Genomic DNA, 25,135 nt, shown 5'->3' with positions numbered 1-25,135 from the left:
TATAAGCACACACACAGACTCACAAACAAACACACTGTTATGCAGATGTACATAAGCACAGACACATGCATAAAAACACACATACACACCTTCATAAACACGCACACATGCACATCTACATAAACACACATGCACATCTACATAAACACACACATGCACATCTACATAAACACACACATGCACATCTACATAAACACACACACACACATCTACATAAAAACATACACACACATCTACATAAAAACATACACACACACACACACATGCACATCTACATAAAAACATACACACACACATGTACATCTACATAAAAACATACACACACACATGCACATCTACATAAAAACATACACACATACATGCACATCTACATAAACACACATATATAAGCACACACACAGACTCACAAACACACTGTTATGCAGATCTACATAAACACACACACATGCATAAAAACACACATACACACCTTCATAAACACCCACACATGCACATCTACATAAACACACACACACACATGCACATCTACATAAACACACACACACACATGCACATCTACATAAACACACACACACATGCACATCTACATAAACACACACACACACATGCACATCTACATAAACACACACACATGCACATCTACATAAACACACACATGCACACCTACTTAAACACACACAACTACATAAACACACACACACACATGCACATCTACATAAACACACACACACCTACATAAAAACACACATAGACTCCTTCATAAACACTAGGGATGGGCGAATGACTTTATATTAAAATTCAAATGTTAGAACAAATGTTATTGTAGAAATTCAGTTTACATAATCGAGTGTTAAGAACGAATATTCTTAGAAATTCTATAATCTGTTATTTACAGTTTTTGATTGTCACTTTAAATTTAACTAATACAGTACTATTCAGAAGTTCAATAGTTCATGTGGTAGGGAATTTAGTAAATTGATACATAATAGATACAAATATATCAATTTGAATGTTTCTATTTCAAATATTGCATAATTTGAATATTACATTTAAAGAGAGCATTAGAAATACTATTACATTAAACAAATGTTAGAATGTTGAACATTATCCCTAATAAACACACACACGCACATGCACACCTTCATAAACACCCACACATGCGCATCTACATAAACACACACACACACACCTGGATAGCAATACAGACACACATGCACATCTACATAACCACACATGCACAAAAACACACACAAATACACATACATGCACATTTAATGATTTACATTAACATACAAACACATACATATATAAACACACAAACACAGACATACATGCACATTGACATAAACACACACACATGCATGCACATCTACATAAATACGCACACAAACACACACACATGCACATCTACATAACCACACAAACGCACACACACATTCACGGCTACATAAACACACCTGCATAAACACATACATACAAGCACATCTACATAAACAATCACACATTTACATAAACACACAGGCACACAAATGCACACCTGTATAAATACACAAATGCACACACATACAAGCATACCTGCATAAACACACACAAACACATACATACAGATCTACATAAACACACAGGCACGCAACTGCACACCAGTATTAATGCACAAATGCACACACACACACAATCACACCTGCATAAACACACACACATCTACATAAACACACTCACACACATGCACATTTACACAAACGCACACCTGTATAAATACACAAATGCACACATACACACACACACAATCACACCTGCATAAACACACACACACAAGCAGATCTACACAAACACATATACATGCACACCTACATAAACACACACACAATCATAAATACCCAAACAGAAATGTGCAAACACATACATACCAAAGAACTTTAAAGGGACATAAGTTGGGATAGAGACAAAATATAATATGTACTTTAATTATTTTACCTGAAAATTTATACTGCAGTGCCTCGCCATTAACCCTTTCTTTTAAGTTTCTGAGTTGTTCAGCTCTAACTCCCCCACACATTTCCTTTTATGGCTGTATCTTTATCCACCTTTGCTTTAGTAGAATGCAAGACTTTAACACTCATTATCTGCTGGAGCATGCCTAGAAGCAAATAAGCTCATGTGAACTCAGTTGAAATACAATTCCTGTGTTTCTGATGCTAAACACTGATAAGGGGGGTGGATCAGTCTAATCCAGACAGCATGGCTAGATATCTAATTTTGCTTATTTTTGAAAATTATTTTAAAATATTTGCCAGCAATTTTTTTAAGCAGACTATTTTTACATAATTGGCCCCTTTAGGATATGCACAAATCTCAACATGTTTTATGGCACTTTAACTATATGAGCCATATAAACAAATGCTAAAGCAATGTGACCTCTGAGTCTGTAGGACTAGGACATTTCAACATGAACTCTTGACAAATAAACTTTTAGTGGGATTTGAACCTATCACCATCATTATTGGCATCATATACTCTTGAAATTTTATTTCAGAGTTTTCTATTTAATGACAAAATGATATAGAGAATTAAACCTGAGATAGGGGCAGTCTGCAGTGGCTTAGATACTAAGTAATCACAGAGGTAAAAACTAGATTAAAAAATATATATATAATCATGTTGATTATACAAAGCTGGGGAATGGGAACTAAAGGGATTATCTATATTTTTAAACAATAAACAATTTCAAGTAGACTGTCCTTTTAAGTCTGTTTGTTTGGTCTAGATAATACAGGCGCAAACCCTGAATGTATGTAAAAATCTCTTTAAATTAATATTTTAATTGTAACACTTAAAGGGATACTAAACCCATTTTTTTTTCTTTAATTAATCTGATAGAGCATGCAATTTAAGCAACTTTCTAATTTACTCTTATTATACATTTTTCTTCGTTCTCTTGGTATCTTTATATATAAAAAGCAGGAACGTAAAAAGCTTAGGAGCCGGCCCATGTTTGGTTTAGAACCTGGGTTACGCTTGCTTATTTATTGGTGGCTAAATGTGACCAACAATCAGCAAGCGCTATCCAGGCTGCTGAACCCTTAAGTATTACAATTAAAATAATAATTCAAAGAGGTGTTTACATACTTTCAGGGTTTGCGTCTGTATTATCCAGACCAAACAGACTTAAAGGGACAGTCCACTTGAAATATTTTGTTTAAAAAGATAGATAATCCCTTTATTACCTATTCCCCAGTTTTGCATAACCAACACGGTTATATTAATATACTTTTTACCTCTCTGATTAGTTTGTAGCTAAGCCTCTACAGACTGCCCTTTATCTCAGGTTTAATTCTGTCATTTTGTCATGAAATAGAAAACTCCAAAATAAAATTTGAATAGAGCATAGGAGTAAATTAGAAAGTTTCTTAAAATTGCATGCTCTATCTGAATCATTAAAGAATTTTTTTTTTTGGCTTAGTATCCCTTTAAATCAAATTAAACTTATTTCAGATTAGTGCAAAATTGTCATGATATCTAAATCAAACTTTTGCTCTTTTGCCATAACTGTTTAAATTCATTTTGCACAAGAAAAGTTCAGTTTTTCCCACATGTATCTTCATAGCTAGTCTTTGAGGTTTATATCACCAGATCTAAGGAGCTAACTTTGCTGCTAGTAACATAATGCAAATCATTATAATCATAAATGTTAATACCTTGATAAATACTGTACTAAACTTCTGTCAAATTTTTACATTTAAGAGTTACAAGCACACCTCTTATGCTGGAAGTTTCTCTTTTTTATTTAAATTCTTGTTGTTCTGGTCGGTAATATTACTTCTTTTATGATTAATATGAAGAAAAGACTTAGGAAGAGAGAAAAAGAAAACATAAATCATTTAGTTAATACATACAATGCTTATCTCTTAAATTCTTCCAATGAAAATTGGGTTAAATATCTCAATCCTAAGAAAGAACAAGACACTTTACTTCTTAATTCTACAACATTGACTGAGTTAAAAGTCCAGGCTAAATACTATAGATACGGAAATAAGACGGGTAAACTCTTGGCTAGAATAATTACAAATTCCTCTAGTTCCCAAGGTATTGAAGCGATTCAATTAAACGGCAATATTCATAAAGATCCAAAAAAGATTTTATCATCTTTTTCTTCTTATTCTGATTTATATTCATATAAAGAATCCAACCTAGACTACAAAGCAAAATTCTGGGATAGTATCTCAGGCCCGATTTGCCCAGAACACTTGCTACCCTTGATTAATGCTCCTATTTCTGACAAAGAAATTTCGGATAGTATAGATTATTTATCCTTACATAAAACACCGGGTCCAGATTTACTTCCTAACGAATTTTATAAAATGTTGAAACTTAATATTCCATACCTAAAAAAACGTTTTAATCATTACTTCGTAAACAAATCACCATGTTCGGATACCTTCTCTGCATCCTGGACTACTTTTATTTTAAAGAAAGGTAAGGATCCTCTTGAAATAGGTTCCTATAGGCCGATAGCTCTATTAAACTATGACTACAAAATCTTAACTACTATTTTTGCCAACAAACTTCAGAGCCCTTTAAATCAAATAATACATTCTGATCAGGTTGGTTTTCTTAAAGGCAGAAATCCTTCTGCTAAGATTAGAGAATTATTTCTTACAATAGATTATTGTTCATCAAAGGAAGCTGTATCTACTGCATTATTTAGAACATATGAGGATATGGCTGTTCTTTCATTGGATGCGGAGAAGGCTTTCGACTAGGTGCATCACGACCATATATTTTTCTCTCTGGAAAGATTTGGTTTGTACTGGCTTTTTTTGCACTTTGTGAAGAATATTTATAACACTTCCAAAACAGCTTTGTTAATCAATGGTCAATTGACAGAGAACATTACTCTAAAACAAGGGACTAGGCCAGTGGTTCTCAACCTAAGTGACCTCAAGGCCCGGTAAGTTTTAGCCGGACCGGTCCAGGGCCCGGTAAGCATCGGGAGTGGGTTGCAGTAGGTTTGGAAGAAATATATATATATATATATATATACATACAGTCTCTTTCTCTCCTCCCCTCTCTCTTTCTCTCTCTCTCCTCCCCTCTCTTTCGTTCTCTCTCTCTCCTCCCCTCTCTCTTTCTCTCTCTCTCTCCCTCTCTCCTCCCCTCTCTCTCTTTTTCTCTCTCTCCTCCCCTCTCTCTTTCTTTCTTTCTTTCTTTCTTTCTTTCTTTCTCTCTCTCTCTCTCTCTCTCTCTCTCTATCTCCTCTCTCTCTCTCCCCTCCCTCTCTTTCTCTCTCTCTCTCCTCCCTCACCCACTGACACCAATGAATTATAAAATTAACCCACTATAAACCATTTATATATATTATATATGGATCCCACACCACTGAATTATCATATAATTATAATATATATATATATTACAGTGGGTTAATTATATGATAATTTATTGGTGTCAGTGGGATCCATATATATATATATATATATACACACACACAGTTTACAAATACACATTGGTGTCCAGTGGCCGCCCTAAATATATACATTGGTGTCAGTGGCCGTAATTATGTCATTGGTGTCAGTGGGCTTACTTACCTGTGAGCCGATACTTCACGCTCTGCATGACGCCCGCCGCTTCTACCCGGTCACAGTGCGCCCGCCCGCCGCTACATGCTCACAGTGCGCAAACTGACATGCGCAGTGGCACTCTGACAGGCCCGTCCAAAATTTAGGAGATGTGTAAAGGCGGGCCTGTCAGAGCGAGTGTCTGGAGGCAATGTTGGGTCGCGGCCCACCAGCAGGGCCTTCGCGGCCCGGTAGTGGGCCGCGGCCCGGCTGTTGAGAAACACTGGACTAGGCAGCGCTGTCCGCTTTCCCCTCTTTTATTTATCATAGCTATAGTTTTTTTTAGCTATCTCTATCCGTCAAAGAATTGAAGGTATTAAAATTTGTAAAAGAGAAATTATGGTTGCCCGCTACGCTGATGATCTCTTAATCTATATTTCTAATCTTTCGAGAAATATCCAGCAATTTTTACAAGAGATTAAAATATTTAGCGCGTTCTCTGGCTATAAAGTAAATACAACAAAATCCAAAATGTTCTGGCTCAAGGAACAGCATCCCTCTATAGTATCTATACCATTTAAAGTGGCAACACATTAATTTACATATCTATTAATAATTCAAGAAATCCTTCTAATTGGTATACCTTAAAGATTACAAAGATACTCTCTAAGGTCAAGGAAGATCTGCACCATTGGCATAATTTGCCGCTAAACATTTTGGGAAGGGTTGCCATGTTTAAAATTATCTCTTTTCCCAAGATTCTTTATGTAATCCAAAATATTCATATAATTCTCAAAAAAAAAGATCTCCGCAATTTTTACTCTTCTTTATCGCATTTTATATGGCAAGGGAAAACACCTAGAATTGCCCTGAAAAGATTATTTCTGGGAAAAGAACATGGTGGTTTGGCACTTCTTGATTTCGAATTATATAGCTTAATCTCTTTGGCGAGATTTGTTGTAGGTTGGCTTGGGAATTCAAACTATTTCTCTCAAATAGAACTTGAAGAGAATATTTTATACCCATATTCACCTATAGCCATCCTTCATTGTAATCATAAAACTATCCCTAGATCAGCTAAAAACCTAAGCTCAGTATATAATCTACTCTTAGCCTGGCAGAAGATATGTACAAAAATGTGTTTTACATATGCAATTTCTAATCATCAGATTACCCCTGGAATTTAATTTAAAAGTGTTTAAAAAATGGACCCGTTTAGGGCTCTTTAAATTAGCACAATTTGTAGATTTCAATTTAAAAATAGTCAAATCTTTCTCTAACCTGAAGGAAAAATATCTTTTAGATAATAAGGACTTTTTTGCCTATCTTCAGATAAGACATTATATCCTTAATATCACTACCATACAGGGGTGGAACTGGACCTGGGTAAAACTCGATTCCTGGATTAAACTAGTCCAGAATGGTCTTTCTTCTATCTCTCCCTGGTACAGAACTTTATTGGGACTCAGAGTAGATGAAAATTTAATTTATATTTTCAACAAATGGCATCCTCTATCATTAATATGAGAGTTTACAAGTAGATGCGTGAAACTACATTATCGGCATCCTGGAGAGAATCACTTCTCAAACTCTTATACATGACTTATTACTCTCTGTATAAGGGACATACATGGTTTAATCTAGATTTTAACAAATGCCCTAAATGTCAACTACTAGGAGATGTCCTAATGCATATGCTGTGGGAATGCCCTATGATAAAACAACTCTGGCTAAAGGTAGAATACTGGATTAATACGGTTTTAAAGATATCCCCTTTTACTTTTTCCAAGTATAATATAGTCCTTCTCTCCCCCTATAATATAGATTTGCCCAATAATAAGCTCATTAACTCTTTTATTTTGTGCAAAAGAAGACTCATCTTCCACAAGAAATAATGATTTTTATTAAAAAGCCATGTATTATCGAGCAGAGAGACACAGATACCAATTTAGAACCCCGCCTGGTCTTTTTTTAGAAAATGGTCAATTTTCATTAAATCACTTTCTAAGGAAAAACAAGATATTATTATATTCCCATTTAGAAACACAGACTTAGTCCTACTTGGAATATGGCAGGTTCAATACGTTGGATGACAAAGGGAGAGAGAGGGGGAACTACTATTATTATTAGTATTAATTTTTTTTTAATTTATTTATTTTGTCTTTTTGGGGTAGGGTTTAAAAAGAGAAAACTCAGAGAGTAGAACTATCAGTCTTATTTCAACACAGATATTGGGATATTTCGAATCATATGTATTTACAGTTTTATATGTTTGATAATAATAGTCTGTGTTTTTTTTCTTTTTGTATCCTGTCGCTTGATAAATAGAAGAATTAAAAAAAAAATAGTTACAAGCATTTTAAAAATGGCATTTAACATAGTATTCTAGCTGCTAACACATCTTTGATATTTTACAGGAAGAAGGAAAAGCAAAAAGTCATCGTTATTGGCCAAAACTAGGATCCAGACACTCTGCTACCTATGGAAAATTTAAAGTGACAACAAACTTTCGTACAGATTCTGGTTGCTATGCAACAACAGGGTTAAAGGTCAAACATCTGTTATCTGATCAAGAAAGGACAGTGTGGCACTTACAGTTTATGGATTGGCCAAGCCATGGGTGCCCAGAAGAGGTCCAAGGATTTTTGTGTAAGATTTAGTAAGAACATAATGATTTTCCTCACCCATTAATGAAATCTACAGCTGCTGATTTTGTTTTTTTATAATTTAGCCTATTTAGAAGAGATCCAGTCTGTTCGTCGCCATGCCAACAGTATGATGGACACTAGCAACCTTTGTAATCCTCCAGTTGTAGTACATTGCAGTGCTGGGGTTGGGAGAACCGGAGTTGTTGTGCTGACAGAACTGATGATCCGTTGTTTAGAACATGACGAGGTTGGTTTATATTTGAATGAAATGTTATTTAAAGGAACAATAAAGTCAGAATTAGACTTTCATGATTCAGATAGAGCAACTTTCCAATTTGCTTCCATTTTCAAATTTGCTTAACCCCTTAAGGACCAAGGCCATTTTTCAATTTCTTTCCCTTAAAGACCAGGGCTATTTTTACATTTCTGCGGTGTTTGTGTTTAGCTATAATTTTCCTCTTACTCATTTACTGTACCCACACATATTATATACCGTTTTTCTCGCCACTAAATGGACTTTCTAAAGATACCATTATTTTCATCATATCTTATCATTTATTATTAAAAAAATTATAAAATATGAGGAAAAAATGGAAAAAAACACACTTTTTCTAACTTTGACCCCCAAAATCTGTTACACATCTACAACCACCAAAAAACACCCATGCTAAATAGTTTCTAAATTTTGTCCTGAGTTTAGAAATACCCAATGTTAACACGTTCTTTGCTTTTTTTGCAAGTTATAGGGCAATAAATACAAGTAGCACTTTGCTATTTCAAAGCCACTTTTTTTCAAAATGAGCGCTAGTTACATTGGAACCCTGATATCTGTCAGGAATACCTGAATATCCCTTAACATGTATATATTTTTTTTAGAAGACATTCCAAAGTATTGATCTAGGCCCATTTTGGTATATTTCATGCCACCATTTCACCGCCAATGCGATCAAATAAAAAAAATTGTTCAATTTTTCACAAATTTTTTCACAAACTTTAGGTTTCTCACAGAAATTATTTACAAACAACTTGTGCAATTATGGCATAAATGGTTGTAAATGCTTCTCTGGGATCCCCTTTGTTCAGAAATAGCAGACTTATATGGCTTTGGTGTTGCTTTTTGGTAATTAGAAGGCTGCTAAATGCCACTGCGCACCACATGTGTTTTATGCCCAGCAGTGAAGGGGTTAATTAGGGAGCATGTAGGGAGCTTGTAGAGTTAATTTTAGCTTTAGTGTAGTGTAGTAGACAACCCAAAGTATTGATCTAGACCCATTTTGGTATATTTAATGCCACCATTTCACCGCCAAATGCGATCAAATTTTAAAAAACGTAAATTTTTTCGCAATTTTAGGTTTCTCACTGAAATTATTTACAAACAGCTTGTGCAATTATGGCACAAATGGTTGTTAATGCTTCTCTGGGATCCCCTTTGTTCAGAAATAGCAGACATATATGGTTTTGGCGATGCTTTTTAGTAATTAGAAGGCTGCTAAATGCCGCTGCACATCACACGTGTATTATGTCTAGCAGTGAAGGGGTTAATTAGGGATCTTGTAGGGAACTTGCAGGGTTAATGTTAGCTTTAGTGTAGAGATCAGCCTCCCACCTAACACAGCAGACCCCCTGATCCCTCCCAAACAGCTCTCTTCCCTCCCCCACCCCACAATTGTCCCCGCCATCTTAAGTACTGGCAGAAAGTCTGCCAGTACTAAAATAAAAGGTATCTTTTTTTTTAAATTATTTTTTTTTTAGCATATTTACATATGCTGCTGTGTAGAATACCCCTTAGCCCCAAACCTCCCTGATCCCCCCCAAACAGCTCTCTAACCCTCCCCTTCTACATTATTGGGAGCCATCTTGGGTACTGGCAGCTGTCTGCCAGTACCCAGTTTACAAAAAAATATATATATTTTTATTTTTTTCCCCACTTTTCTGTAGTGTAGCTTCCCCCCTCCAAAGAATAAAACCCCCACCCCCTCCCAGATCACTTCGATTGTTTAAAATAAATTTTTATTCCCCCTCTCTGCCTCTATATTTTAACAAACTGTTCCATAGTGTAATGGTTCCCACCCGCTCCCTCCCCGTGCACGCGCCCGCCCGCCTCCCTGCGTGCACGCGCGCGCGTCCGTGCGCGCCCCCAGCGAGCCCGCCCACGATCCCGCCCACCGCTGCATTACGACATGCACCGATGGCCGCCCACCCGCCTCCCACGTCGGCTCCCACCCACCAACGATTGCGGGCCATCGATGTCCGGTGCAGAGAGGGCCACAGAGTGGCTCTCTCTGCATCGGATGGGGTAAAATGTTATTGCAGTGATGCCTCGATATCGAGGCATCACTGCAATAACCGGAAAACGGCTGGAAGCGATCAGGATCGCTTCCAGCCGCTTTCAACCCCAACGTCGTACAGGGTACGTCGCTGGTCTTTAAAGACCAGGTTGTGTGCGACGTACCCTGTACGACGCGTGTCGTTAAGGGGTTAATTTTCTTGCTATCCTTTGTTGGAGAGTAAACCTAGGTAGGATCAGGAGCAGCAATGCATGACTAGCTGAACACATTAGGTGAGCCAATGAGGAGGCACATATGTGCAGTCACCACTTACCAGCTAGCTTCCAGCATTGCTTTTCTGCTTCTGAGCCTATCAAGGTTTTTCTTTTCAACAAAGGATATCAAGAAAATAAGGCAAATTTGAAGATTTAAGTAAATTGGAAAGTTAATTCAAAACTGCTCTTTACTGCACAGTGATTGCTTAGATCAGTGCACAAGCTAATTTATCTGGCCTCTGATTGGCCTCAGCCAAGGAAATCAAGTAAACATGCTTAAAGGGACATGAAACACAAAATTCTTCTTTTGTGATTCACGCAGAGAATGCAACTTTATACAACTTTCAAATGTACCTCTATCATGTTTGCTTCATTCTCTTGGTATCCTTTATTGAAGTAGCAGCAATGAACTACAGGGAGCTAGCTGAACACATCTGTAAGCCAATCACAGGAGGCATATATGTGCAGCCACCACTCAGCAGCTAGCTCCTGAGCCTACCTAGGTATGCTTTTCAACAAAGGATACCAAGTAAATAAAGCAAATGATATAATAGAAGTAAATTGGAAAGTTTTTTAAATTTGTATGCTCTATCTGTATTCTGAAATATGTTTTGAGGGTTTCATGTTCCTTTAATAGTTTTTATTTTGAAGGATGGATTCATGGAATAGTTTGGATATGAAGAACTCTGCAAAGTGTGTTCACAAATGTTTTAAAATATTTTTATACATTTATTTTGTTTGCCAATCTTTTGCTCTGTTTTTGTTCTGTTTTAACTGTTGATGCCTACTATGCATATAAAAAATGAATGTTAGTGTTTCATTTTAGGGTGTAAAGCACAATAAGTCTATTAACTCATTGGACACTTGGTAGCTATGACCTTGATACTGTCATTTCTAATAATCACAATAAGGGTAATGAAAAGTTACAGCATTTTAAAAAGAAAACACTACCATCCCATATTGAGAAATATAGTTCCCTATATATGAAGATCCATTCTCATCTGCCAGTTTGCCAGTCTGTTTCAGGATAATAAAAACTATAAAGCAGCTGGTATTTTAAAATGACAAACAAACTAAACAAAAGAAAAAAAATAGCAAACTTCTTAACATGACAAACATATTATCGGTGTACAGAGCTTGCCCCATAAACCAAAGAAGACATAATACTTAGAACTTTATATCTCTATCTTAACTTAAAGGGACATCAAACACCTTGAGATTTTTTTTTATATACAAATAGTGGTAAAGCCCGTGTACAGTATATATATATATATATATATATATATATATATATATATATATATATATATATATATATATATATATATATATATGTTTGTGTATATATATATATATATATATATATGTATACTGTATATGTATGTGTGTGTATATATATATATATATATATATATACATACGTATACAGTATATGTATACTGTATATGTATGTATGTGTGAATATATATATATATATATATATATATATATATATAAAATCAGCCTAGCATCAAAAATGTCATGTCATAGACCATTGTTTCTCAATCGCGGTCAAGTACCCCCAACAGGCCAGGTTTTCATTATAGCTGAACCAGTGCACATGTGAAATAATCAGCTAATGGGTAAGAGCAGGTTAGTAACCATGGTGTTATTGATCAGCTGATTACTTTACCTGTGCACTGATTCCGCTATAATAAAAACCTGGCCTGTTGGGGGTTCTTGAGGACCGCAGTTGAGAAACGCTTACATAAAATTGGTGGAGTAAAAAACCCCACAAACAGCAGATGTAAACTGCATATTTCACAGTACCTCGGTTGTCTTTATAGTTGTTCAGCTAGTACCCAATATCATTCATACACGTAAGAATTGTGTTTACATTTTATAGAATTGTGTAGTTCTAGCTTGTGTTGTGAGTGTTAGGTTGGGTTTCATTATCTAATTTTAACTGAAGTTAGCGTATTAGGGATATTTAGAACTGACCTTTTAAACAAGGTACCCAGCCCATCATATTAACTTAGCCTTTCTCTTCGTTTGTAGAAAATTGAAATTCCAATAATGTTGAAAAGACTTCGGGAACAAAGGATGTTCATGATTCAGACTATCGCACAGTACAAATTTGTCTACCAAGTTCTTATTCAGTTTCTGGAAAGATCCAGACTGATTTGATATGTTTTTGTGTTCTGTGTCTAACCTGTTTTTTGTTTCTAAAATGGTGTGTGAAGTATTTGGTTAGGGAGTCTTTAAATGTAATTAATTTATTTTTGCGAAGTATTTTAATATTTTAATGAATTTTATAAATTAAGGAGCTAAAAGAAATGTTTAATAAATATGAACAAAAAAGTTGTAGATTTATATTATATAATTACAAAGACATTGTCACCACGATATTTTATATTAAGAGACAATTGCAGGTGACATAACTTTACCAATATATGCAAATTAACTTTAGAGCGTTTCAGATTTCAAACACAAGTTCATAGTTCTGCTTGTGAAGTATCCACACAAGTTATATGTATATTTGTATCATACTCTTGCACTTTTTTTTTAACTTTTTTTTATGTTGAATACCTTTGTATATTAATAGGTCCATTTTGTTACTGCTTTGTTAATGCTTTTTTTTATTATTAAGTTTGTAATAAAGTTAAACAAAACCACTTTGTAAGACTGTATTATTTTATTATTTCTCATGTTTGTTATAAGTTTTGTAAAAAAAAATAAAAAATCATTATATGGTATTGTATATAAAAAAACTGTATGTATGGATATTTACTGTATTTAAGGTTACCCAGAAATGATTTTGGCTGGAAAGAATTACAATTGCTGCACATCCACTTAATCATCTAGCAACAGTTAAAATCAGATTCGGTGACATTTTACACAAATCTGAGAACACTAAGGGAAAGAAAATGTCATAGACTATCACATTTTTTTACATACAAAGCAAAATCCCTTTAAACTCTAGGCTTCCATTTAAAGGCTTCCAAAATGTGATTTATTTTTATTTTTATGTAGACGTTTCGAGTGCAGCATAATAAAAACAAAGAATTGGTATGCGACTCGTGGTTGAGACAGAACATTTAATTTTAACATACTTTTCGATGTATTCTATTCTAAATAGTACTTCATTATTTTGGCATTCTTTGTTCTGAGCATAGTAATGATCAGTAATATGCTGCTGGGAGCTAGCTGGTGATTATTGGCTACACACATACGTCATTTGTCAAGGGCTTCCCAGATGTGATCAGTTAGGTCCTAGTAGTGCACTTCCTATCTAAAGCTAGCTTTAACTACGTGTTCAAATGGACATTAAACACTGAATACATTTTTAAACAACTCTCCTTCAGATTCTAAAATTACTTCTCCATGATTAGAGGGAGGTACATGAAATGTATTTAGTGTTTAATGTCCCTTTAACCCCTTTTTGGGAGTAAAAGGACACGAAACCCAATTTTTTTCTTTCATGATTCACATAGAACATGCAGGGCTAGATTACGAGTGGATTGCTAACAGTTACGCGCAAGCGAAAAGGAGTTTATTACAGGTGTTTGCGCATTTTTTGTTTGTTTTACAAGTTGAAAGTAAATGCGATTACAGCAATTGAAGTTAACTCGTCATGGGTTTAGTGTGACCTCTGAACTCTGGTTAACTGTTTTGATAAACAAAAAAAATGTCACAAAACAAATATATTGTTCTGCACATAGAAAAATATGTTCTATGTATTTATAAATAGATATTCCTATATATATCTGTATATATCTATACATACTTATATACAGTATATATATATATATATATATATATATATACACACATACATATACATAGTGTATGTATATATATATATATATATATATATATATATATATATAATATATTGTATCAAAATACAATCAGATATATGTAGAAATATGTCATATAATCATATTCTGCTATGTGAAGAACATTAGAATGTGAAATATTCATATTTTCATGTAGGGTTAGTGCACACGAGAGAAAATGCGCTTGATTGGGGGGGGGGGGTTCTCCCCTTTTTTTGCTCCATTGACTTCTATGGGGGAATAGGTTATCACATGCGCAATATTGTAAGTTCGGATTATTACGCTCGTCGGGTTAGCGCATGCGAAAACAGGGAGCGTTAAGTAACTCTCCACTGGTAATCTGGGTCACAATTTTTAAACAACTTCTCAATTTACTTCTATCAAATGTTCTTCATTCTCTTAGTATACTTTGTTGAAGAAACATCAATACACTACTAGGAGCTAGCTGACCCCATCAGGTGATTCAATGAGACATATATATGAAACCACCAATTAGCAACTAGATCCCAGTAGTGCATTACTGCTCCTGAGCCTAACAAGGTATGTTTTTCAACAAAGGATAACAAGAGAATAACACCATTTAAATAACATAAAATCAAATAGAAAGTTGTTTAAAATTGTGTACTGTATCTGAATCATGAAAGAAAATGTTTAGGCTTCATATCCCTAAGCACATAGTTATATGCAATAGTGCAATAATAAAACATTAACACAGAGCTTTTTCTTTTCTCTTTTCTTATCTCCGTTTAATTATTGAATTCATTCTCACAAAGCTTTCTACTATTTTCCAAATGCATCTGTATGCAAATGAACACTTATAACAAAACAGTATCATTTTAGCTTCCATGTGGTTTAATCAAAGAAGCTACACTATGTAAGTTTTCATTTCTTTACTTTGTGCATATAGTCACGCTCAGAAAGAAAAGCTTTATGCTCGATTTCCCTGCGTAACCGATTTCTTTTCCCGGTTGTATCTGATCTGTTCAATAGTATGAATTGGTTTGTAACACCTATCATTATTAAATGTTGTATTATATTGTTTTTGTTACTATAACTTTTTTTTTTGTTACAATTAATATAAGCTAGGTGTAAAAAGAGCTGCTGCCATGTGTATAATGGAAAATATAATATTCAATAAAAAATATTGTTCTTATTTTATTCTTTCCTCTCTCTGTTTTTTTCTTTTTTTTTTCTAGATGCTGCACAGTGGTTGTTTAATATGTGCAGAAGAACATATGTTGGCCAAATAAAAAGGAAATTAAAAAATGTAAAACATTTATTTTGCATGCAGATCTTTTGCAATGCAATGAGTAATTCCAAATGCATACATTAAAAAAAAAAAAAAAAAAAAAGATATACCTTAAAAATTTTGCAGAAAGAACAAATGATTCAAACACAGGTGTCTGGGGATACCTAGTTATCATTAACTCTTCTCTTGTTTGTAGAGGCAACTCAAGCTATTTATGTGAGAGATTTCTAAAAACCCTATGCAGTTGTGTGGATATATGCAGTATGTTTACATTGTAGTGTATCATAAAATGAGGCTGTGTGGGCTAAACATAATGTTAGTGATTACAGTTTTTACCTCTAAGCACTGTATTTTAATTTTAGATAAGCACATTCTGCATGTCACCGTTCTTATCTGGATACTAAGCTCATTGGTGCATGCACAGTGCTTATGAACCAATTCTGTTGATTTTTGATCATAACAAAGAATATTGCACACTATATATATATATATATATATATATATATATATATATATATACTGTATATATAATTACACTGAAAAGAACTATGGGTAATTTCTGCACTAAGATTTCAAATAATGGGGCTGTATTATTATTGTTACTTTATGGAGTCTAATCTTTAAACTGTTATTTCACCAACCCAGGCCTTGATCACAATCTGTTGGCCAGTAGTTGTTTTTTTTACGGCTGTTTTTTGGCAGAAAAAAAAAGTCAGTTTTCATTTTAAGGTGATCATAATCACCAGATTTTGAGGGGTTATTTGGAGGTCAGTAGAAGAAAGCCCTATCTTTAACTTTGAGCCACAAATTTCTGGTGATCACAATCTATTCTCTCAAAGGTTTTTAAGAGCATCTTTCACTTCTAGTTCCACACCTTAAGGCACATGATAAAGTTCTGAACTGACATTTTGGACATATTTTCTAGTAATTATATTATGTTGCACATGTGCAATACCCTCAGAGATGGTTATGACTCCATTTTAGATGTATAATTGTAGATCAAATCATTGCTATTGTATAGTCCAGGACAAAAATTAAACACATGTATATGTAATCACAAGATCTGCAGGAAAAGCAAGAAGATGCAAAATTACAATAGCAATTGCTCTGAAAATATATATTTTTCTAAATTCATACTAACATTTTTGTGATTTTATTACAAGACCAGAGACTCATATTTTGCTTTACTTTCAGTTTACTGCTCTCAGCTTTTAAAAGTATACAGTGTTAACATTAGTAAACATAAAACTAATGTAAGAACCTAGAATACAAAAGGACCAATAAGGACAAAGCCATGTTTGTAGAAGATATCAGCCAATCAGCATACTTATAATGTCCATAAACAGTCCAGAGTGCACCAATACCTCCTCTTTCTTTTTGCTGCTCTGAAAAGATAAGTACCTGGCATTGTCTCCCTAATAAAGTGATATTTTATGTTATTTATTATATTTTAATCATATATTTCGTTTCTCTATGAAAATTTCTCCTTTTATCTTATGTTTTATGCCTTTTATTTTTTCCAGCCGTTTATTTCTTTTATTTGTGGGAATTATATGTTCCCTCTTTTTGTCCCTCATGTCATGAGCCGTTTTTTTTCTACTACTTGCATAACCGCTTTTGTCTCGTCCAGTAATTTTTTTCTTTGAGACGTTTTTTCGAATCCTCTCTTTTGTGGTGCTGTGCGTCTTCCGAAATGCATTTCTCGACCCTTTTATTCCCGCCTCCTTCACTCGTAGCCTTGACGTCTTTTGGCAGTGCAGTGCAATTCCTTCCTCCAGGTGGTGTCTAAATGCTTTAGCTGTATTGCTTTAGATTCCGGTTTCTCTCAGGACTTAAACACTCCCTCAGTCCTTACATATTTTTTCAATCTGCAACATTGTAAGTTAATTTTTTCCCCTAACATTTCTGAAGTAATTTTTCATTTCTACCTCTGTGTGTCACTGTTTCTCTGTCTTCACAAGTATTGACAATGTTTATTCAGCTTTTCATATTGTTGTGCTGCATTATTAAAAAAAATACTTCCCAAATGTATTACATTTTAAACATATTTACTTTATTTTAATTTTGCCAATTTTTTCTGTGGTCTCAAGATGTCTCATGAGGTGAATAATTTAGCTAACGCTGACCGCTCATTACAAAATATTATGGCCTCTATGCAGTCCTTTATGAGGAAAATGGACAATAAAATGAATGGCTTTATTGCTAATTTTCAGTCAGAAACCCCTCAAATACACAAAAAACATACTTCTAAAACTAAACATCTTTCTTCCTCTCATATTGAGAAAGATGCTGATAGTCTGCTTCAGACAGACATTCCTCATAGCTTATTGCCATTAAGCACCTGTACTGTTAGGCGGAAGTTATCTGGTCCCTGAACTTCTGAGAATGTTGAGAGTCACAACTCGGAGGAAACTATTACTGATGCTAATTCTAAAAGAACTGGTCTAAAAAGACAAGCACCAAAATTTCTGCAAACTCTTTCTGAAAATATTTGCCCCTCTTCTGATGAGGAGGATTTTTCTGATTCAGAATAACGATTCAGAAATTGTTTTTCTTGACCCCCTTGGTAAACCCAGATTCAAGCCTGATGAGTTTAGGCACCCTAGATCCATGGAGTGGTTTCCCTCCTCAGGTGTTGCAGAATATATAGACTTTTATTTAAGGCACCCCTTATTGCAGGAGATCTGCAGTAAACTTCGTGCCGAATGTCCTCGTCCCTCCCTCTCAGGTAATTCCTCTGTCACTTCTGATATTGATCCCCAAATTTTAAAATTCCTGAATCTAGTATTAAAAAAGGATACAATAAATTACTTAAGTCTTGTCAAGACAAGCTTTTAGATATTTCTGTCCCCTTGTCAAAGATATTTGAAGTGGCTGAGGATTCCTCAATAGATCCTCAAATCATTGTAGAATATATACAAAGAGCCTTTGTTTTATTAGGCAAGCTTGACCCTAAATTGTCAGATTTCGCCAACAATGAGACATCTACACACCCTAATGGTCTTCTCTTTGGGGAAGTTTACCTTTAAAAACTCAGTGATTATACCAAAACATTTTCCAGTTTGTCCAAAACCAAAGTCACTGTAAGGAAGACTCTTTATCAGAATCCTTGTCCACTTTTTGATAGGACAGGAAAAAGAAGGGGTCGTTTTCCCGGTCACCAACCCTTCATCTCTAGACCCCAATTTTACCAACAACAGCAGCAGCAACAATTTGTCTCCCCATTCTTTCCCAGAAGAGCCCGCTTCTGGCCCAGAGGTACAAGATCAAGATGTCGCTATAGAACCCCTTTAGGTAATTTGACCTCCTACCTTTTCTCCTTTTTCCCTAAAAAAGAGGGTGGTCGACTGGCTCATTTTCTTTAAAATTGGGGTCTAATAACATCAGACCCCTGGATTCTTTAGACTGTTTCTGGAGTCCTTATATATTTCATTTCCATTTCCATCCAAATTGTTCGCCCTCATCCAATTTTATTTTCAAATTCCGATCTCCAAGCTATAGATTCAGAGATATCCTCCTTAATTTAAAAAAAGCTGTAGAGCCCATTCTTGTAGATAAGAACAGTTACATAAGCAATATTTTCTTTGTAAAAAAAGAAAAATGTCCAAATTTGACCAGACATCAATCTAAAAACTCTAAATCATTATGTAACCTATCAACATTTCAAGATGGAAGATATTCATCTTCTGAGGAACTCTCTTCTGGACAGGGATTGGCTTGTCCGATTGGACCTCAAGGATGCATACCTTACAGTTCCCATACATTTTTCCCACAGAAAATGTCTTCGTTTTTTTCTGGAACCAATCTCTTTGGCAATTCACTTGCCTCCCATTCAGCCTTTCATCCACCCCATGGGTATTCACGAAAATTTCTAAACCAGTCATAGCCTGGTTAAGATTCAGAGGGATCCTCCTAATAGTTTATCTGGACGACATTCTTATCATGAATTGGGTTCCTTCAACTCTTCTTCTTCACTTGAACATCACTTGTTCTCTACTGGAGAACTCGGGATTCATAATCAACAAAGAAAAATCTTCTATTCTCCCATCCCAAACCATTGTCTTCTTGGGATTTCAGATCAACACTCTAGATTCCACTTTAAGCCTTCCATTAGAGAAATTGAAAAACATCAAGAAGGAGATTTCCTCTCTTTTGAATAAAACCTGCTTTCCCCTTCACTTGTTAGCCCGTATAATTGGCCTCCTCTCCTCTTCCATTCAAGCCATCTTTCCTGCCCCTTGTCATTATCGGGCTCTTCAATGCCTTAAAATATCTCGCCTTCAAAAAGGCTTCTTTTACCAACATTGAATCTCCTTATCTCCAGAAGCCAAAGATGAACTAATCTGGTGGATCCAAAACATAGAGGCATGGAACGGCAAGGCAATCTTCGGTTCTGTTCCAGATTTCGTTATAGAATCGGACGCAAGCAATTCTGGTTGGGGAGCTTATTGTGGTTCCACAATAACAGGTTGCAAATGGACCCTTCTAGAATCCAACCTCCATATCAGCTGCAAAGAACTTTTGGCAGGTTCCTTCATAATTCAAAGTTTTCTCAAGTCCAATCTCCCCACTTCAGTTCTCCTTCGCATGGACAATCTGTTGGCAGTCTGTTATTTAAATCGTTTAGGAGACACAAAACCTTACAAAAAATTTAATTCATTTTTGCCTCGACAAGAATATTTCTATTTCAGCGGAATTCATTTGGGGATTATTCAATCAAGCTGCAGACTGGGGTTCTCACCATTTGAAAGACTCCAGCGATGGGAAATTGGACAGGAACATTTTCCTTCAGATTTCCTCTCTCAGGGGTCTTTTCATTCTAGACCTCTTTGCCTCTCGCTCCAATTTCCAGGTCACCCCCTTTTTCAGTTGGAGACTGGACACAGACGCCTCTGCTGTGAACGCCTTCCTTCAAGTGTGGCCCCCACAGGAGCTTTTTCTATGATTGCTCGGACTTTGGCTTATCTCCGCAGGAACCCAGTATCTCTTCTCCTAATCACCACCCCTGTGGCGTCTCAGCCTTGGTACCCTTCTCTTCTGGAACGCTCCTTCCTTCCTTCCTCCCCCACTTCTTACTTCCTTACCTCCCTCATCTCCTTCTGGATACCCTGGGATTCCCTTATCCTCTTCTGCTTTCCAAATCTCTAACTCTTGTAGCTTGGATGCTTTCAGGGGATCCTGGTCTCTCAATGGACTTTCGGACCGAGCTTTATCTTTATTACAGGAATCTTGGCTGGTGTGTCCAGAGGGACTTGGATCCCTTTTCAGCTCATTTGAATTTTATTTTAGATTATTTCTCTTTTATTTTTGACTTAGGTCTTGTCTTTATTAATAATACCCCTTTTGGGAAAATTCATCAGGTCTGCAGACTTCTCAAAGCAATTTGTATCCAAAAGCCTTCTTCTTCTAAATATTCTTTCTTTTGGGACGTAGATTTGGTTTTGTCTTTCCTTAGAAATTGGCCTTCTAACAATCTTCTTTCTCTCAAACAGCTGTCAGCTAAACTTGCCACTCTTCTCTGTCTTCTCTCTTTTCGCAGAGTTTCTGATGTACGTGCCATTGATAATAATTCTCAAATGTTTTCTACTTTTGGTGTCACGTTTATCCTTTCTAAAATAACTGAATGTCTTTCTCAATCTATTTTTACCCTTATTTCTCTCATCATCCTAAATTGTGTGTTGTCCTTTGTCTAAAAGAGTATTTGTCTTGCCAGGTGGGTAAAGTAGATTATGCTTCTTGCTGGTGTGGAAGAGTCCTTTACGGCTCACTCTGTTCGCGGAGCTTCTGCCTCTAAAGCCTTTTTAAAATCCTCTTCCCTCCAAGATATTTTAAATGCAGCAGACTGGTCTTCAGACCCTACCTTTTAAACAATTTTATTTTAAACCAATTAATTACCCTGCTTTTTCCTTAATTTCATGATCCATTTTTGCTTTAAACTAGCAAAATATGAGTCTCTGGTCTTGTAATAAAATTCCGATTATCCTAGCTTTAGTGTAGCTATAATCTAGATTTTATTAGAGATGAATATTTTCCCACCCTGCATTCTTCTGTCCCCTCCCAATATTTATAGTCTATTTGATTTGTTTATAAATATATTTTTATTCCCAGCATCTACTCCTCAAAACGTCTCCAACTGATTTGGATTTTTCTATCATTCCTCAATGTCTACATCATCACCTGAAGTCCTCCTTCAACCTAGATGGATTCCTAGAAGGATCCTTTCCTGCCTCAACATCAAGTTTCTTCATCCTGTAATCAAGAATAATTTTGATTTTATGTTATTGGTTGTTTCTGTTTCAATTGTTATGGTGTTGTAATCTATTCTTGCCTTCTTTAATGTCTTTATTGCCTCTTCGCATCAAACAAGAAAGAGGAGGTATTGGTGCACTGTGGACTGTTTATGGACATTATGAGTATGCTGATTGGCTGATATCATCTTCTACAAACATTATTGGTCCTTTTGTTTTCTATGTTCTTTCATTTGTTTTATGTTTACTAGTGTTAACACTGTATACTTTAAAAAGCTGTCAGAGCAGTAAACTGAAAGTAAAGCAAAATATTCGTCTGTGTCTTTAATAAAATCTAGATTATAGCTACACTAATGCTAGGATAATCAGAATTGTCAGTTACAGTGCTGTCATCTTTTAAATGGGATTGCACTCTACTATTGAATCTCCATGATTGGGATTTAACCCTTTGCCATTCTGTCATCTTTAAGGGGTTGATTCAAATCAACTGTAATGTTAACTTAACCCCTTGTATCATTTGGACATAGGAACTAAGTCACAAAGTACTTTGCCAAGCCTACCTACACCCAACGCAAAGGCGACTGTCGGGGGCCCTGCTGTCAGCTTAGACAGTGGGACCCGCAACCAGGGGCAGAAGGCATCTGCTTTCATATAGTAAGGAAACACTGATCGTGCTCCCTTAACATATGAAGCCAGATCGCTGAACGTTACAGAGAGGGAAAAAAAGCCCTAAACTGCATACTGGCAGACTCACCTTGGGTTCTCTATTTTAAAATATATTTATAGTTTTCATAGGTAAATAGAAAAAACAAAGACTCTATGGGGCCTATTTAACAATGGTCTGTCAGACCTGATCCGACAGTGCGGATCAGGTCCGACAGACCTCACTGACTGCGGAGAGCAATACGCTCTCCATATTCAGTATTGCACCAGCAGCTCTTGTGAGCTGCTGGTGCAACACTGCCCCCTGCAGGCTCACCAGAAACACAGGCCCTCAAGCTCCATCCGTAGCTTGATAAATGGGCCCCTATTTCTGTTTAAACTGAGTGAAAGCAAAAATGTTGAAAATTCTCCGGTACGTTGGGCAAGTTTTTCTCTGAATTTCCTGGTATTGAAGGGGTTTAAAGGGACATGAAAACCAAAATTTTCTTTCTTTTTTCAATTTACTTCTATTATCTAATTTGCTTTGTTCTCTTGCTGTCTTTTGTTAAATAGCATACCTAGGTAGGCTTAAAAGCTGGGAGCTAGCTGCTGATTGGTGGCTGGCTGCACATATATGCTTCTTGTCATTGGCTTACCAATGTGTTTAGCTAGCTCCCAGTAGTGCATTGCTGCTCATGCTATAAAGGATACCAAGACAATTAAGCAAAATTTATAATATAAGTATATTGGAAAAGTATTCTCTATCTAAATAATAAAAGAAAAAGGTTGTTTTTTAATGACCATTTAAGTGATGTAAAAGAGCCATTGTATATGTCAGTTTTGGTTGGATTCGAGTTTTGAACCTGATAATAACTACTTCACAAGCGAAAACATAAAGGTGGTGAAAGTCCACAAGCCATTACTCCTGGGAATTCCACTCCTGGCCTAAAGGAGGAAGAGAATATTCCCAAAACTCAAAGAGCGCACTTAAAAACCCTCCCAACCTAACTGGTAAACTAGTCTTATCTTTGCCTCCACAGGAGGAAGGTAAAGAATTGATGTGCACCAGATGTTCTTCTGTGAGAGGGATCCTCAGACCAATTTGAGGCCCATTTTTTCCTCAGAGAGCTGTTATTTGAGACAGAGTGAACTTTTGCAGGCCCATTTATCAAGCTCCGTATGGAGCTTGAAGGGCCGTGTTTCTGGCGAGTCTTCAGACTCGCCAGAAACACAACTTATGAAGCAGCGGTCTAAAGACCGCTGCTCCTTAACCCTGTCCGCCTGCTCTGAACAGGCGGACAGGAATCGCCGGACATCAACCCGATCGAATACGATCGGGTTGATTGACAGCTCCCTGCTGGCGGCCGATTGGCCGCGAGTCAGCAGGGGGCGGCGTTGCACCAGCAGCTCTTGTGAGCTGCTGGTGCAATGTTAAATGCGGAGAGCGTATTGCTCTCCGCATTTAGCGAGGTCTTGCGGACCTGATCCGCAGTGTCGGATCAGGTCCGCAAGCCCTTTAATAAATGGGCCTGTTGGAGTATTGGGTAGTGGCATAATTACACCTAGTGGGAGTTAGTCACAGGTCTACCACAGGTGCCGCGGGGACCGGTTCCTTATCCACCTCCTGTTGAACTGACTTTACACTCCAGACATTCAGATCCTCTGCTGTCACACGTACGTCACTGGATTGGCTATCTACTGGAAGCAGTGAGTGCTTGTCAGGTAAGTAACTAGTTTATTATTGTTTGTCACTCACATAGCCTACAGGCTATTAGTAGGTACAAATAGTCTTATGCATCATAGCCAAGGGAATATCTATGTTTTGTTTGGGTATTTGTTATGGGCTACAGGGACCTAGGTCTTTCATTCATACACTTTATTTTTGGTTATAGCACTCATCGGATGTGTTTAGTGCACACTGGCTTTTCTAGGCACTTTCATTGTGTATATCTTCTTTCGTGTGCATTATTTCTATCACGCACCTCTGCTTCTTGCGCACTTTGGCTTGTTTTTTATGGAGTTGTGTGCATCAGACTTGTTTACACTCATCGGATGTTGATAGCACGCGTGTGCACATGGCAACTGCCTTAGGGCGCATTGTCTTGTTGTTGCACGTCAGCTATTTAGTGTGCATCAGTTAATTTTCTTTACAGGCTACAGATGTTAGAGTACTCTGATTATTAGTGCTATTAGTTGTGTATGCTCTTCTTTTCCCCTCTAAATTGCCATTCTGTGTCAGGTTAGCGCACGTTGAACTACGCTTTTATTCTTTTCCTGCCGCCTGGTTACTGCTTAACGCTAATTCTCCTCACTTTGCTTGCATATCTTGGCCTATTGAGGGTGTAGGATGTTCACTACCTGCAACAGCCATTATATCTGAGTGTATTTACTGGAGGGTCCTCTGCTTATTTATTTGTACATTGTTTCTCTCTA

At 36.2% G+C, this 25,135-nt stretch overlaps 1 protein-coding gene across 2 annotated transcripts in view; it reads left to right on the top strand.

Moving 5' to 3' along the window:
- The window catches only part of PTPN14 (protein tyrosine phosphatase non-receptor type 14), a 304,902-nt gene extending 291,503 nt beyond the window's left edge, over positions 1 to 13,399 (top strand). For both annotated transcript variants that reach the window (XM_053712491.1, XM_053712492.1), the window contains 3 exons: positions 7,973 to 8,204; positions 8,287 to 8,450; positions 12,783 to 13,399. In XM_053712491.1, coding sequence (XP_053568466.1) covers positions 7,973 to 8,204; positions 8,287 to 8,450; positions 12,783 to 12,911 — 525 coding nt within the window. In that variant the 3' untranslated portion in view covers positions 12,912 to 13,399. The remainder of the gene's footprint in view (positions 1 to 7,972; positions 8,205 to 8,286; positions 8,451 to 12,782) is intronic.
- The last annotated feature ends 11,736 nt before the right edge of the window (positions 13,400 to 25,135 follow it).

This window comes from Bombina bombina, chromosome 4 (assembly GCF_027579735.1).
Source record: "Bombina bombina isolate aBomBom1 chromosome 4, aBomBom1.pri, whole genome shotgun sequence".
NCBI classification, from domain to species: domain Eukaryota; kingdom Metazoa; phylum Chordata; class Amphibia; order Anura; family Bombinatoridae; genus Bombina; species Bombina bombina.
This window is presented reverse-complemented; position numbering and strand designations above follow the sequence as displayed.